A 15,721-nucleotide genomic window follows, 5' to 3' on the forward strand; every position below is an offset into this window, starting at 1 on the left:
AAGGATGACAGAGGTGGAGAGAGAGAGAGAGGCTAGATGTGGAGAGAAAGGAATCAAAGAAGTTTCAAGACTGGTTTCATTAACAGGCAAAGGAAGTCTGGAAGAGAGTTAGTGTGAGTAGTGCGATGACAGTGAGGTGGGAATAGGTTTGGGACCAACTGCATCTGCAGTTTCTGTCCCATCCAAGCACAGATGTCTAGCAGACAGTAGTGAATGTAGGGTTCAGGTGCTGGAGAGAGGCCAGAGCTAGAGAAACATTTGTAGACATTCTTTTTATTATTGATTTCTCACTACGACTAATGTCTTTGTGATGCTTAACTCTGGGGAGCTTCCTGCCTTCCTCTTCTGATGGTCCACAGAGTTTGAAAGTTTTAAAGTTATGAGAAACCACAGGGCTGTTGCGTGCGGATCCTCTAAGCATGGAATACTGCTGTCAGAATTGACTTTGGTGACTGACAAAGCTGAGATGCAGGCCGTAGAGAGTCTTTGGTCTTCTCTGTTGCTGTTATTGTATGTTGTCGATTTGACTCATAAAATAACGAAGCAAACCTGTTGCCATTCAGTAGATTCCGACTCACAGCGACCCTTATAGGACAGGGTAGAACTGCCCCATAGGGTTTCCTAGGCTATAATCTTTAAGAGAGCAGCTGGCCAGGTCTTTTCTTCCTAGGAGTGGCTGGTGGGTTCAAACCGCTGACCTTCCATTAGCAACTGAGCACTTAACCATTGCACCACCAGGGCTCCTTTGGTCTTTTCTAAACACATTTAAAATTTCAGAAGAGGAATGGTCCTTATCATTCACATATATTTGCAGATAACTGGTATTCCATGTTCAGACTGCATTTAAGAACAGACCTCTTCATGGAGCCAAGTCCCAAGACACCTGGACAAGGGGCAGCTGCCCTAGTGGGCAGGTGGGGGTTGGGGAACCAGAAGTACCAGGACAAAGGGACAACACCAGGGACTGATTCAGACTTGCCCAGGAAGGGCTCTGCACTCCACTGCCTCGGAGTCTTCTCTAAATTCGACCAACCTTTCCTTATCATTTCCTGCCTTGTTTTGTTTTATTCACTCTTTACACGAGGGGAAGCTTCCTAGGCTTAGGCACTTACATCACATCACACGTATTAAAACGTACCCTGTATCCCACATGAAATTTCTACACCTCGTTGTAAAAATTTTGGAAGGATTTTTATAATTTTCAGTTTTTAGAAGAATTGATTTTGATCTTGTAACTTAAAAGTGTATTATAGTTACATACAATTATGTAAGACTTGTGTTGCAGTTGACTAGATTCCGCAGACATTTCATTAGATATTTAATAACTTTGATTTTTCCAGTTTCCTTATTTTGGAACCTGTTATTTTTCCGGTCTCATGTTTTCTAAAGCCCTTGAATAGGCCCTAGGGGATATGATAGCCTTGCAGGAGCCCAGCCTTGGATTCCTAAAGAACCCCTCACCGCCCGGTTCACCCGGGGAGTTCTATTTGAGGAATGAATGAATGAGGTGAACGAGGCTCTCCCCTCCCCCTCCCCCTCCGTCATCTCCCCAAGGCCGGCTCGCTTCTCATTATTCCGGAATTCAGCCCTGCCCGGGGGCTGGGTAGGGAGGCCCTCCCCTCGCTAGCACCAAAGCTGCAGCCGCAGACGGAGCCGTCCGGCGCCCAGCGCTCCCCCAGCCCCGGCTAGGTCAGCGCCGGGACCCGGGGTGGGACAGTGGCCCGAGCTCTGCGACCTCAGCCGGGGCCCCGCAGAGCCTGAGCGCGCGGGCGGAGCTGCACCCCGAGCCCTGCCGCCCCTCCCCCACTGCAGGTGAGCCGTGGAGCAGCGGCCCCGCCCCGCAGCCCCGGTGGTGACGTCAGGCCTCTGGACCGCGCTCCCGCCCCGCCCCTGCTGGGAGCGCCGCGGCCCGCAAGTCGGCGCCTGAGCGGTCCTGCGGCGGGACGCGCCGGCTGCGGCGAACAGAGCGGGCGGCAAGGTGCTCGACGGGCTGCGGCTGCGCTCTGACGCACGCCCGGCCGCGCGCGTGCAGTCGGAGCTCAGGGCGCCGCACGGCCGCCGCCGCGGCGCTCCTCACTCAGTGTCCCCACCGCGGAGTCCCCGCAGGGTAAGCACCCGCTGCCTCACAGCGCCCACAGGCACCCGCCGGCCTCAGCTGTCCATCTCCGCGCGAGCCAGCCAATCACGCACGGCCGCCGCGGCCGCACCTCCCGGAACCGATGATGGGCGTGAGCGGCAGCCTATGAGGTCTGGGCTCCGCGGGCCTGGGCTCGGAGCGGGAGCCAATCAGCATCATTTCAGGTGGGTGGAGGGAGCCGGACCTCGGGAGGGTAGCTTCGTTCGCGTTGCTAACGTCTTCCCTGGAGATGGGCGCGCAAGCCGACCAGTGGGTCTGGGGGCGGCGGTGATGGGCGTGGAGCTGGCCCAATGAGGGTGGGGGTGGGTGGGGCGGCCGCGAGCGGCAGTGCTAAAGGCGCCCGGCGGAGGCAGCGGTGGGTTTGGGACTGAGGCGCCGAGTCTGTGGTCGCGGCCGGGGACGAACGCCGGCGCCACCATCTTCGGCTGAAGGTGAGCGGCGCGGCTGCCCGGGTCCGAGGTCTGTGGCCGGGGCTCGGGAGGCCGCTTGGCTGCGGAGAGAAGGATCCCGGCTGGAGCAGCGGGGCGGCCCGCGAAGGCAGGCAGGGAGCCGGAGCGGGCGCTCTGGGCGGGAGGGCGCGTGCCGCGGGAGCCGCAGGCGCGAGCCCGGGGGGACCTGGGGGTACGGGCGCCCCGGCCGGCGGAGAGAGCCTTGGAAGGGCGGGGAGCGAGGTCCTTGAGGGCGGGACCCCTGCAGGGACCGGGGCCTGGGTGTGCGGGAGGGCGACCCCCGGCGGGTTGGCTGGAGTGGGTACCTGGGAGTGGGGATGTGGGGACCTGTTCTCGGGGCGCGGGGCCGCTGGGGTACAGGGTGTTGTGCTCTAGTGCCCGGGGGGGGGCACCGGCGTGTCCCGCGGGTCTGTGTCCGCCTCCCGGGATGGGAGGGGGTTCCGGGGACGAGCTGGGAAGCGCGATCCCGGTGGGGGCGGTGTTGGTTTGGGGCGCTGGACACGAATGGCCCCTGGGTGGGTCGCTGGGTGGGTCAGGCCGGGCCGGGCTGGGCGCCCCGGCGCGGCGGAAGGGCTCGCCGAGGGCTCGGAAGGCTGGCGGCGCGTCCCGGACCTGCGGGCTGGAGGGGCGGGAGGCCAGGGGCTCTGCGGTGCAGGGGAGCGCGCGGCTGGCCAGGGGCAAAGGAGCCGGCCGCGAGCGTGGGGAGAGTCGGGCTGCTGGTGCCGGGAAGGAGGGCCGGGCGGGGGGCCGTCGGAGAACCGCTCCACGACCTTCCGGGCCGGGCTGGACGCTTGGCGAGGCCCGGGCGCTTTGGGGGGGGCGAGGCGGGAAATGTGGCGGGGGCGCGCTGCAGCAGGGCACCGGGGGGAGGGTCAGCCCTCGCCTCGGAATCCCTTTATTGTGTAAGGGGTCGGGGAATGGCTCACGGCGGTCTGCCTTCTGCACTAGGGGTCACACCCTGGTCCCATAAAATCAGACTGGAATGGGGTCGGAGGGAAACTGAAGCGGCTGAGTGCTGGCGTAGGCGGGGGCTTTGTGGGCCTGTGGTGGGCGGATGAGCCCCAGAGATGGGGGGAGGCCCCCAGCCAGGCCTGCCTAGGATCTAGGGCCTTAGGCAGGAGCTTGGCGATTCGGCGGGTCCGAGCAGGGGCCGGTGAGGTTTGGGTAACGTGGCCTCTGCTGATGACCGTTATCTCTGTTTCTTAGGGCCTCTGCAGCTCCCTTCAAGATCACTGCGGTTGATGGAAGGGGGTGGGGTGCGCTGGGGTGGGGTAGGGAAAGCAGGCGGGGTAGATCCAGACTGCAAATGAAACAAAGACTGCTGTTTTCGCTGAATAATATAATACTAAATATAATACTTGGCTTTGCTGAGATTTTTTTTTTTTTTTCCCTGACATTGAAACCGAGGATTCTTTGAGTCAGGCTTAATTATCCTTGATAGTATTTCAGTCGGGAAAACTTTAATCTTTTTATTGTTTTATCCCCTTCATCAGTCTGCCCTCATTATTTTTTTAGCCCCGTGCTTTTGGTGTTTAAGTATGCCCTGCCTGTCACAGATTCTGGAAAAGTGGCCATTTTATGCATCTCCTTACTTCTGCATCTTAAATTCCGTTCTTCCTTGTCCTTACCTGGAGAAAGCATGTGGTGTAATTGTGGGATATTGCACGAGCTTTTGCAGCAGAGCAGAGGGATGTGACCCGGGAGAGCTTGGCTTTTTATTTGGGCTCCTTAGGGAGATGGTTACAGTGGAGACGGGCTGGGTGGAAGGTGAGATGGAGGAACATTTGAAGGGCATGTTGTGTGGTGAAAGACCCTTCTTCAGCCATTCATGGACTTTGTTATCACATATGAAGAATTAAAATCCCTGGCCTTAGGTCCAAGTTTTGGAAATAATTTAACACAGTGTAAAGGTAATCAGTTGTGGCCATAAACAGTGATCGTGTCTTTTGCATTTGGTTTGTATCTGTGCTTATTTGGTTAGCAGAATTTTGATAAATTCACAGACTTGCACGTCCCCGTAATGTAAATGATCTCAGCAGTGGTGCGCCATGAATTGGAACAGTTCTGTTGTAGTTTATCCATCTTGGAGGGATGCTGTATCATGGGTGATTTATTCATCTTTTTTAATATGCAAGATCTGAATAAAATTGAATGGTTTTCCTGTGCTACACCTACAGGGAGGCCCTTGAGAAGTTTGCCGGGTGGCTTTTCATTGGACATTAAAAAATGGCCTGGGGAGGGATGGAGTCCTAGAGGGGGAGGTGTGTGTCTAACCCCAGTGAATGAGATGGGAACTTTGACAGTGTAGGGGGCTAATTCACACTCAGGTAAATGCTTTAACTGGAATTAGGTAGTTATTTCAAGTGGCACAAGAACCTTCAGATTATCTTTCTTTCTGTCTGCTTCAAAGGTTCCTGTTTATTTCTTTTCTCCCTAAAAAAAAAAAAACCTCAGTGCCGTCGAGTTGATTCCGACTCATACGACCCTATAGGACAGAGTAGAATTGCCCCGTAGAGTTTGCAAGGAGCGCCTGGCGGATTTGAACTGCCGACCCTTTGGTTAGCAGGCGTAGCGCTTAACTACTACGCCACCAGGGTTTCCCAATTTCCCCCTAAGTATAGGTATTTTTAAAAATAAAACATAAAGCGTTTGCCAGGTAACGCTAGTGTATTCAAAGTTGGTGACCATTGGCTAAGCCTGTGCTCTCAGTCACAATTGATAGGGTTTTTATTTAGTAGAGAGGCTGTGTATGGTGTACTACCTGCCCTTGCAAATTCCCTCCCTCTCACTCTCTGTCACTGTAGCCAGGACTCTGCAGTCTGAGTCTGGGTTTAATCCCAGTCTGCTACTTGGTAGCTGTGTCACCTTAGGCCAGTTGTTGGCTTTGTCTGTACCTCAGATTCCTCCTATGTAAAATGGAGCTATTAATAGTACCTACCTCACAGAGCTGTTGTACAGATTAAGAGTTGATATATGTGTAAACTGCTTAGAATAGTGCCTGGCCATAATTAGTGGTATACAACAACAAGCATTTGTTAATTTTTAAATTGTAGTATTCACCTTCATCAAGGCAAAGCATTTTGGGGTGGTACATTGTTAAATACCAGTGTTATCAAGATTGGGTACCAAATGTACAATCGAATGAAAAAATACATATATGACCATCCCGGGTATTGAGAGTGAAAACTGAAACACCCTCACTGGCTTCATGAAGCGTGTTAATTAAGCAACAGTGTGAGCTCCTACAATCTGCTAAGCACACTGCAAGGGAGAGCAAGAATGCAGGAAGGGCAGTACCGAATGTTAGGAGAAGGAAAAGGATTAAATTGCCAGACTGACCTGAAAAGAACTTCTGAAAGGGTGACTTTCAGGTCAGGATTGGAAGGAATGGTAGGTTTTCCGTTGTGGAGGAGAAGCTGAAGCTCACCATGAGGCTAGGGGCCATTCCAGTAATAAAAGTCTAGATCCCATACTGTGTGCTGGATACTAGGATAAGTGCTTGATATATAGCAAGGAACAGGAAACTGTTCTCACAGTATTTAGTTAGTTGTGGAAAAATCTGGAAAAGTAACAGGAACTGCCCTCACAGTGTTTCATTGTAGAACAATCTGGAAAAGTAAAAAGTGAAAGTAATTTGTAATCCCATGACATGAGGGACAGTAGGTACTAATAGTAGGGACTATTGCTAATATCTTGAATATTTGTTCCTTGCATTTTTTAATTCATGTGCATGTGATTTCCCCTCACAAAATTGGGAGCATTTTGTAATTTTGTGATCTGCTGTTTTTTTTCTTAATGAGAAATTGGAAGCCTTTCTCTGCCTAGATTTAAATTTAACAGCTGTGAAGAAGCTAGAAGAAAATACATTTAAAAGTACCAATTTGATAAAATAATTTTTAAATATGTAATTTGCTTTTTTAAAGGAAGACCTGCTCTAGAAATGACCTGTTAATTTATCCTAATTTATAGTTGCCCACTAAATTTAAGGATGTAATTACACGCCCAATGTAAAATCAAAGAAGTGCGTGTGTGCCTGCTGTCTGCAGGATACTTTCTTAAGTTTTAAAAAAAGGATTAGAAGTAGTCTTTTTCCACTCTACACTTTATATCTCATAAGAATTATAAATAACTCATCACATTGGAAACTCTGGTGGCGTAGTGGTTAAGTGCTGCAGCTGCTAACCAAAGGGTTGGCAGTTCGAATCTGCCAGGCGCTTCTTGGAAGCTCTGTGGGGCATTTCTACCCTGTCCTATAGGGTCGCTATGAGTCGGAATCGAATCGATGGCACTGGGTTTGGTTTTGGTTGGTTATTATCACATTTGGTTATAGTTGGATATGTTCTCTTTTAGTAGATACTGCCCTTCTTAAGGAAACCCTGGTAGCATAGTAGTTAAGAGCTCGGGCTGCTAACCAAAAGCTCGGCTGTTTGAATGCCCCAGCCGCTCCTTAGAAACCCTATGGTGCAGTTCTGCTCTGTCCTATAGGGTCACTGTGACTCAGAATCGACTCAGTGGCAGCGGGTTTGGTTTGGGTTTTTTGGTCCTTCTAAAAGGCAGGATGCACATCCTATTATTTGTCTCCAGATTCACCTACAGTGATTCCCACATTAGAGAGAGCTATGCCTCCCTTCTTAGCAGTGTGCAGTGTATAAATTGGAGAGACAGAAAACTTCTTAATCGTCTATTAGAACAGTCCGTAGAAGTAATGGGCTTTGGAAACCATTCTTCAGAATGTGCGTATTACCCTCTCCTAAGTAGGAGTCCTTGTGGTGCAGTGGTTAAGAGCTCAGCCGCTAACCAAAAGGCCAGCAGTTTGAATCTACCAGCTGCTCCTTGGAAACCCTATGGGGCAGTTCTACGCTGTCCTGTAGGGTCGCTATGAGTTGGAATTGGCTTGACGGCATTGGGTTTGGTTTGGTTGAGTAGCAGGTGCCTAAAAAGGGAAATACAAGTTTAGTTATGAAATGTGTTAGCATATGTTTCAATTTGTAGAAGTCTCAGTGTTCTGTTTTGTGACTTTTTTTATCTAGTGTTTTGATCTGTGATTTTTGTTTTATCCAAGTCCATAGCACTTAACATTAGCATATTCTTTAAATAATGTTATGAGTTAGTCTAAAACATTAGTTTTCAACCTTTTTTCTCCCCCAACATAGCTGTCAGTAGCAGGGGCAACCAGAGCACTGTGGTGCGGTGATTCTCGAAGTGTGGCCCTGGGGTCAGCAGCATCAGCAGCGTTTGAGAGGTTTTTAGAAAGTGCATGTTCTCAGATCCACCCCAACCTACCGAACCAGAAGCTCTGGGAACGGGGCCTAGCAATCTGTGTTTTAAAAGCCTTCCAGGTGATTCTGATGCCTGCTAAAGTTGAGAACCACTTCTCTAGAACATGGGTGTTTGTAATGTATTACATTGTAACAGATAATTTCTGGAGACTATTTGGAGTCCCTGGGAGGTGCAGATGGTTAAGCTCTAGGCTGCTAACTGAGAGGCTGGAGATTTGGATCCACTTAGAGACACCTCTGAAGAAAGGCCTGGCAGGCTACTTCCAAAAGATCAGTCATTGAAAACCCTTTAGAGCGCAGTTCTACTCTTGATGCTCGTTTGGTTGCCGTACGTCAGAATAGACTCTATAACAACTGATGGGTTGGCCTGGTGTTAGCTATTCGATTCTAGTAAATTATTATTAGGGATTAAAGGGCTAGTATCGGCAGGTACCCACTATCAGTGATTAACCTTTTAGGACACAGATCTCATTGAAAATCTGAAAAAGAGTGGGTGTTCTCCTTAAAAAACAGGTGTATGCATACATTTTGTGTAAACATGTACCATTTTAGTGATTTCATGGAATATGAAATTAATCTATGAACTCAAGGTTAATAACATCCTAACAACATTGAACTACTTTATGATCTCCCTCATAGCCTTCTTATCTTCTTGCCTATAAGAAACCCCTAGCATTTTGGGAGGAGATTCTGGGGGGATTTGATAGAGCAAGAGTAGGTACTCAGTTGGCTTCTTGCATTGATTTGGATGAAGTCATGAAAGCTGTGTTTATGAAATTTGAAATAGTTTGGATTTTGGAATAACAGCAAAAATGTTTAATGCTATCTGATTCCAAAAGGATTTGTCAGGCTGGAATGATGAGTCAGATTAGAAAGGTGAGTGATGAATATAAAATCCTGTCATTTGATCCAAAAGCCAATTGCACAAGTATAAGAGGAGAAGCAGCTTAGCAGCAGCATGTATGGAGCCGTAGCTGATAGCTCGTTACGAGCCGAGAGTAATGAGTGCTGCTGCCGCTGCTGTTGTTGTTATTGACGGCCTTCAAGTCCACCCCAGCTCATGGTGGCCCCGTGCACAACAGATTGGACCACTGTGATCTTTAGGGTTTTCTTTGGCTTATATTTTGGAAGTAGATCTCCAGGCCTTTCTTCCTGGTCTGTCTCAGTCTGGAAGCTTCACTGAAATCTATTCAACGTCATAGCACAACACAAGCCTCCCTTGACGGTTGGGTGGTGGCTGTGCTTGAGATGCATTGACGAGGAACTGAACCCAGGTCGTCCCACATGGAAGGCAAGAATTCTACCACTGAACCACCAATGCCCCCAAAATGAGTCCTAAGTGTACTAATTAGGTCTTGAGGCACATTAGCAGTGAAAGTCACAGAGACAGTACTTGCCTTAGTGTAGACTCAGTGTAGTCTAAGGTTATTTATTTATTTATTTATTTATTTTCTGCTCTCCTGGTTGAACCATATCTGGAATATTGTCGAGTTCTGGGCCCCACATCTAAAGGGACATAACACACTGGAGTCTGTTGAAACGCTAGAGATTGGAGTAATGAAATGGGTCTTGATGAATGATGGAATGCTTAGGCTGAAGAAGAGACAGAGGGAGTAGGAGCAGCTGCAAGAATGGGAGTGGAGGAGACCTGAATAACCACCATCACACACTTGAGAGGCTGTTGCATTGAAGTGAAATTACACATGCCCTCTGTGGCCCCATTTGGTCACGTAAAGACCACATGGGGCTGTAGAGAAGCTATAGGGACTGATTCAAGGTATTTATGAGGAAGAATTTTGTAGCCTGAAGTTATAATGGGAGGCATGTTTTAGACGTCTTTCTTTACTCTTCTAAACAATCTTAATATATTTTTGCAGCTATATTCTTGTCATACCAATGCTGGTACCACTCCGTGGACCTTTCGTTATAAATCCTTCTTTTTTTTTTTTAATCCTCCTTTCCCTTCTTAACTCCCTGTTGAATTTGTGATGAGGTTGCAAGAGGGGATGGAAAAAAAAATAGCTTTGCTTTTTTGTTCTGATTGTTTTTCAGCCCTCAGTAACTAAGGGCAAATCTTTTTTTTTTTTTAATGATTTTTATTGTGCTTTAAGTGAAAGTTTACAAATCAAGTCAGTCTGTCACATATAAGCTTATATACACCTTACTCCATACTCCCACTTACTCTCCCCCAATGAGTCAGCCCGCTCCCTCCTTCCAGTCTCTCCTTTCGTGCTGGTTTTGCCAGTTTCTAACCCTCTCTACCCTCCCATCTCCCCTCCAGACAGGAGATGCCAACACAGTCTCAAGTGTCCACCTGATACAAGTAGCTCACTCTTCATCAGCATCTCTCTCCAACCCATTGTCCAGTCCCTTCCATGTTTGATGAGTTGTCTTCGGGAATGGTTCCTGTCCTGGGCCAACAGAAGGTTTGGGGACCATAACCGCCAGGATTCTTCTAGTCTAAATCAGACCATTAAGTCTGGTCTTTTTATGAGAATTTGGGGTCTGCATCCCACTGATCTCCCGCTCCCTCAGGGGTTCTCTGTTGTGCTCCCTGTCAGGGCAGTCATTGGTTGTGGCCAGGCACCATCTAGTTCTTCTGGTCTCAGGATGATGTAAGTCTCTGATTCATGTGGCCCTTTCTGTCTCTTGGGCTCATAGTTATCGTGTGACCTTAGCGATCTTCATTCTCCTTTGATCCAGGTGGGTTGAGACCAATTGATGCATCTTAGATGGCCGCTTGTTAGTATTTAAGACCCCAGACACCACACTTCAAAGTGGGATGCAGAATGTTTTCATAATAGAATTATTTTGCCAATTGGCTTAGAAGTCCCCTTAAGCCATAGTCCCCAAACCCCCGCCCTTGCTCTGCTGACCTTCGAAGCATTCAGTTTATCCCGGAAACGTCTTTGCTTTTGGTCCGTTCCAGTTAAGCTGACCTTCCGTGTATTAAGTATTGTCCTTCCCTTCACCTAAAGTAGTTCTTACCTACTGACTAATCAGTAAATAACCCTCTCCCACCCTCCCTCCCTGCCCCCCCTTAACGACAAAAGTATTTGTTCTTCTCAGTTTATACTATTTCTCAAGATCTTATAATAGTGGTCGTATACAATATTTGTCCTTTTGCATCTGACTAATATCACTCAGCATAATGTCTTCCAGGTTCCTCCATGTTATGAAATGTTTCGCAGATTTGTCACTGTTGTTTATCGATGCGTAGTATTCCATTGTGTGAATATACTATAATTTATTTAACCATTCATCCGTTGATGGACACCTTGGTTGCTTCCAGCTTTTTGCTGTTGTAAACAGAGCTGCAGTAAACATGGGTGTGCATATATCTGTTCATGTAAAGGCTCTTATTTCTCTAGGGTGTATTCCGAGGAGTGGGATTTCTGGGTTGTATGGTAGTTCTATTTCTAACTTTTTAAGAAAATGCCAGATAGATTTCCACAGTGGTTGTACCATTTTACATTCCCACCAGCAGTGTATAAGAGTTCCAGTCTCTCCGCAGCCTCTCCAACATTTATTATTTTGTGTTTTTTGGATTAATGCCAGCCTTGTTGGAGTGAGATGGAATCTCATCATAGTTTTAATTTGCATTTCTCTAATGGCTAATGATCGAGAGCATTTTCTCATGTATCTGTTAGCTGCCCGAATATCTTCTTTAGTGAACTGCGTGTTCATATCCTTTGCCTACTTTTTGATTGGGTTGTTTGTCTTTTTGTGGTTGAGTTTTAACAGAATCATACAGATTTTAGAGATCATGTGCTGATTGGAAATGTCATAGCTGAAAATTTTTTCCCAGTCCGTAGGTGGTCTTTTTACTCTTTTGGTGAAGTCTTTAGATGAGCAGAGGTGTTTAATTTTTAGGAGCTCCCAGTTACCTGGTTTCTCTTCATCATTTTTGGTAATGTTTTGTATTCCGTTTATGCCTTGTATTAGGGCTCCTAACTTTGTCCCTATTTTTTCTTCCATGATCTTTATCATTTTAGTCTTTATGTTTAGGTCTTTGATCCACTTGGAGTTAGTTTTTGTGCATGGTGTGAGGTATGGGTCCTGTTTCATTTTTTTGCAAATGGATATCCAGTTATGCCAGCACCATTTGTTAAAAAGACTATCTTTTCCCCAATTAACTGATACTGGGCCTTTGTCAAATATCAGCTGCTCATATGTGGATGGATTTATATCTAGGTTCTCAATTCTGTTCCATTGGTCTATGTGCCTGTTGTACCAGTACCAGGCTGTTTTGACTACTGTGGCTGTATAATATGTTCTAAAAGCAGGTAGAGTGAGGCCTCCCACTTTCTTCTTTTTCAGTAATGCTTTACTTATCCGGGGCTTCTTTCCCTTCCATATGAAGTTGGTGATTTGTTTCTCTGTCACATTGAAAAATGTCATTGGAATTTGGATTGGAGGCTTTTGGTAGAACAGACATTTTTACTATGTTACGTCTTCCTATCCATGAGCAAGGTATGTTTTTCCACTTATGTAGGTCCTTTTTAGTTTCTTGCACTAATACTTTGTAGTTTTCTTTGTATAGGTCTTTTACATCTTTGGTAAGATTTATTCCTAAGTATTTTATCTTCTTGGGGGCTACTGTGAATGGTATTGATTTGGTGATTTCCTCTTCGATGTTCTTTTTGCTGATGTAGAGGAATCCAAGTGATTTTTGTATGTTTATCTTATAACCTGAGACTCTGACTAAGGGCAAATCTTGAGTGGTCTGCAGACAACCAGACTCATAATTTGTGGCCACCCCTGAAATTTACCTTGGAAGCTCGGTTAGTGTGGCTGTGGAGAGAAATATCCCAGAACCTTGACTCAAAGTTTATGCTCTTACAGTTACTAGAGGGTTCATCTTCAGCTTCTTAGAAAACCAAAGCTGTTCAATTCTTTTATATTTTTTAAATATGTAACTTCTTCTTCTCTTCTTTCCTTAGAGGTGATTGCTCTTGGATCCTTCTGCTTACAATGGCACAAAGAACTGGACTCGAAGATCCTGAGAGGTATCTCTTTGTGGACAGGGCTGTCATCTACAACCCTGCCACTCAAGCCGATTGGACAGCTAAAAAGTTAGTGTGGATTCCATCAGAACGCCATGGCTTTGAGGCAGCTAGTATCAAAGAAGAGCGCGGAGACGAAGTTATGGTTGAGCTGGCTGAGAATGGAAAGAAAGCAATGGTCAACAAAGATGATATTCAGAAGATGAACCCACCCAAGTTTTCCAAGGTGGAGGATATGGCAGAGTTGACATGCTTGAATGAAGCATCTGTTTTACATAATCTGAAGGATCGCTACTATTCAGGACTTATCTACGTAAGTATTTCTTCCAAATGATCGAGTGAAGTGGTGACTGGGAATTAGGATACATTATAGGTATTGTTATAATCAAATGAGCATGTGGAATGCCCACAGGCTCTGGTTAGCACTACTATTTCTATTACAGATAAGAAGATTGGTTCTCACTTACCCAAGTCTGCTTTGCTTTGAATCTTAACACATAGTTTTAACTAACCCAATCGGTAATTAAATAAGAAAATGGTACTTGAAGACTTGTAGGAGTGCTCTGGAGCGTAATAAGATGGGGGAAAGCATGTGACAGAAAGACCAGGGAGTTTTATACAGTGATCACATGCAGATAGCAAATTGATAGGCTATCAAGTGTATGTCTAGGAGTGTAAAATGGGGCGGGGGGGGGAGGGAGCTGCAAGCCTAGAGGTTCCCTGAAGAGGAAGAACAGTTTCCTTGGGTACATGGAAGTGGGAAAGACAAATACTGAGGTTTTTAAGAGGAAACAATTTAGGGTGAGATTGAGGCTTGGGGGTTGCCCTTGTGGTTAGCAGCTGACACATATGTTGTGGTTGCTGATGCTATCACTGACTGTATAGAAGTTATTGAAAATAATAATAGGTAAGGTAGAGAGGAAAAATGTAAGCCAGATACTGGAAAAAAAAAAAATAGAATGATAAAAATAAATCTGAGAGAATAGTAGAGGTGGCAGTGACTTAGAATGAGGAGAGTAGAGAGATTAATGGTCTGAATTTGGGAAAGGTGGTTGCCTTTTGTACAAGGAATGTGCTACTGAGGCTCATGAACAATCCAGCACTAGTTCTCCCACAAATATTACTGCACACCTACTGTGTTCTAGGTGCTGGGGATAGTGTGACCAACAAGATAGGTAGGGTCCCTGCCTTCGTGATGCCAATGAGTAAACATAAGTTGGAGGATTTCGGAGAGTGATACATCCTATAGGAAGTGAAACAGGGCTAAGGGGTAGAGTAAGTAGAATGGCTTTCCACATTTCCACAGTGGGTCAGTGAAGGCCTCTTTAAGGAGATAGCATTTGAGCTGCAGTCTGACTCATAGTGGGGTGCTGTTGTATGCCATCAGGTCAATCTGACTCAGTGACCCTGTATATAACAGTAGAACTGCCTAGGAGGGCTTTCTAGCTGTACTCTTTATGGGAGCAGATCGCCAGGTCTCTTACCTTTCAGAGGGGCTGGTGAATTTGAGCCACCAACCTTTCCATTAGTAGCTGAGCACTTAACCATTGTGCTACCAGGGCTCCTTAAGAGGGAGCTGGCCATGGGAAAATCTGAAAAATGAAAAGTTCATTTATGACCTTTGCCAGAATAGCTTCAAGCCTGATGGTCTCTCCCACCCACCCACCCATCCATTCATCATCTATCTATTTATCTGCTATCTCTGTGAAATAGGATGCAAAGAGAGTAAGAGGCTTCAGGGTTGGGAGGGCGGCTTGAGGAGAATGGAAGAGGTTTGGAAAGATGGGGAAGCCAAGGGTAAGAGAAAGACTGGAGAGCCGCATTGACAGTCCAGCTGAGATTGAATGGCGAAGTGTGTAATACTGTCATATTTTTGTCTGTGAGTTTGCCAGATTATGGGATTCCTCTAGAATAGTTGTAAGGTCTGTGAAAACCAGGCGACTTTGTTCATGGTTGTATTTCTAGTTGCTAGCACAGTGTCTGCACACAGTAGACAGAAATAAATGTACTTTTCCTCCTTCCTCATCCAGCAAGTAGAAGGAGCTGATGAGAGGGTAGTTCATTGGTTGTCTCTGAAGTCTAGGCTTGCTAGGAATGAAAGTCTGGACAGGAAGGAACTGATGGATCAAGAACTGGAGGTTTTGATGACATAGAGCAGGGCTAACAGGAGTAAGGGCGCAAGAAACTGGGAAACGAAGAGCTGTCGGATTGTAGTGGTGACATCTGAGATTTGAGAGGTGGGTGGGTTTTGGATTATGCCTGGTGTGGTCAGTTGTGAAGGCCCAGAAATGTGATGACACAGCCAAAAAGTTGTGGAGAACTAAGTGTGGAAAGGAGCCGGGCTGTTTCTCTGCAGAGATTTCACCTTGCTTCCCCACACTGGACGTTGTAGGTAGCTGCAAACTGGAGAGAAGAAGGGAGGTAAGTGGGAAAGGGAAGGAGATTGTGGGTCAAAGAGAAAGAATGAGAGACGGGACAGTTCATCTTATTTGTAGCCATTTCTCATGATAATTCTCAAAAAAAAAAAAAAAAAAAAAAACAACCCCAGTGCCGTCAAGTCGATTCCAACTCATAGCGACCCTATTGCACAGAGTAGAACTGCCCCATAGAGTTTCCAAGGAGTGCCTGGCGGATTCGAACTGCTGACCCTTTGGTTAGCAGCCGTATCACTTAACCACTACACCACCAAGGCTCCCATGATAATTTTAAGACTTCACAAATATCTTTTTATCAAATTCTTTTTTTTTCCAGTTTAATTTATGTCAGGGACAGCCTGAGTGAACTTCTGAGTCTCTTTGCAAAGCATGGGCTCTACAAAAGGAGAATTTAGGTTTTTCTCAAAGTATTATA

At 46.7% G+C, this 15,721-nt stretch overlaps 1 protein-coding gene across 6 annotated transcripts in view; it reads left to right on the forward strand.

Annotated features, from left to right (window-relative positions):
- The first annotated feature begins 1,955 nt into the window (after positions 1-1,955).
- Positions 1,956-15,721, forward strand: part of MYH10 (myosin heavy chain 10) — a 163,261-nt gene continuing 149,495 nt past the window's right edge. For 3 of the 6 annotated variants that reach the window (XM_049861495.1, XM_049861490.1, XM_049861494.1), the window contains exons 1-2: positions 2,115-2,301; positions 12,809-13,184. In XM_049861495.1, the coding sequence (XP_049717452.1) occupies positions 2,243-2,301; positions 12,809-13,184 (435 nt within the window). In that variant the 5' untranslated portion in view covers positions 2,115-2,242. The other 3 variants (XM_049861492.1, XM_049861491.1, XM_049861493.1) reach the window with 3 other exon arrangements.

Source organism: Elephas maximus, chromosome 19, assembly GCF_024166365.1.
Source record: "Elephas maximus indicus isolate mEleMax1 chromosome 19, mEleMax1 primary haplotype, whole genome shotgun sequence".
Lineage (NCBI taxonomy): Eukaryota > Metazoa > Chordata > Mammalia > Proboscidea > Elephantidae > Elephas > Elephas maximus.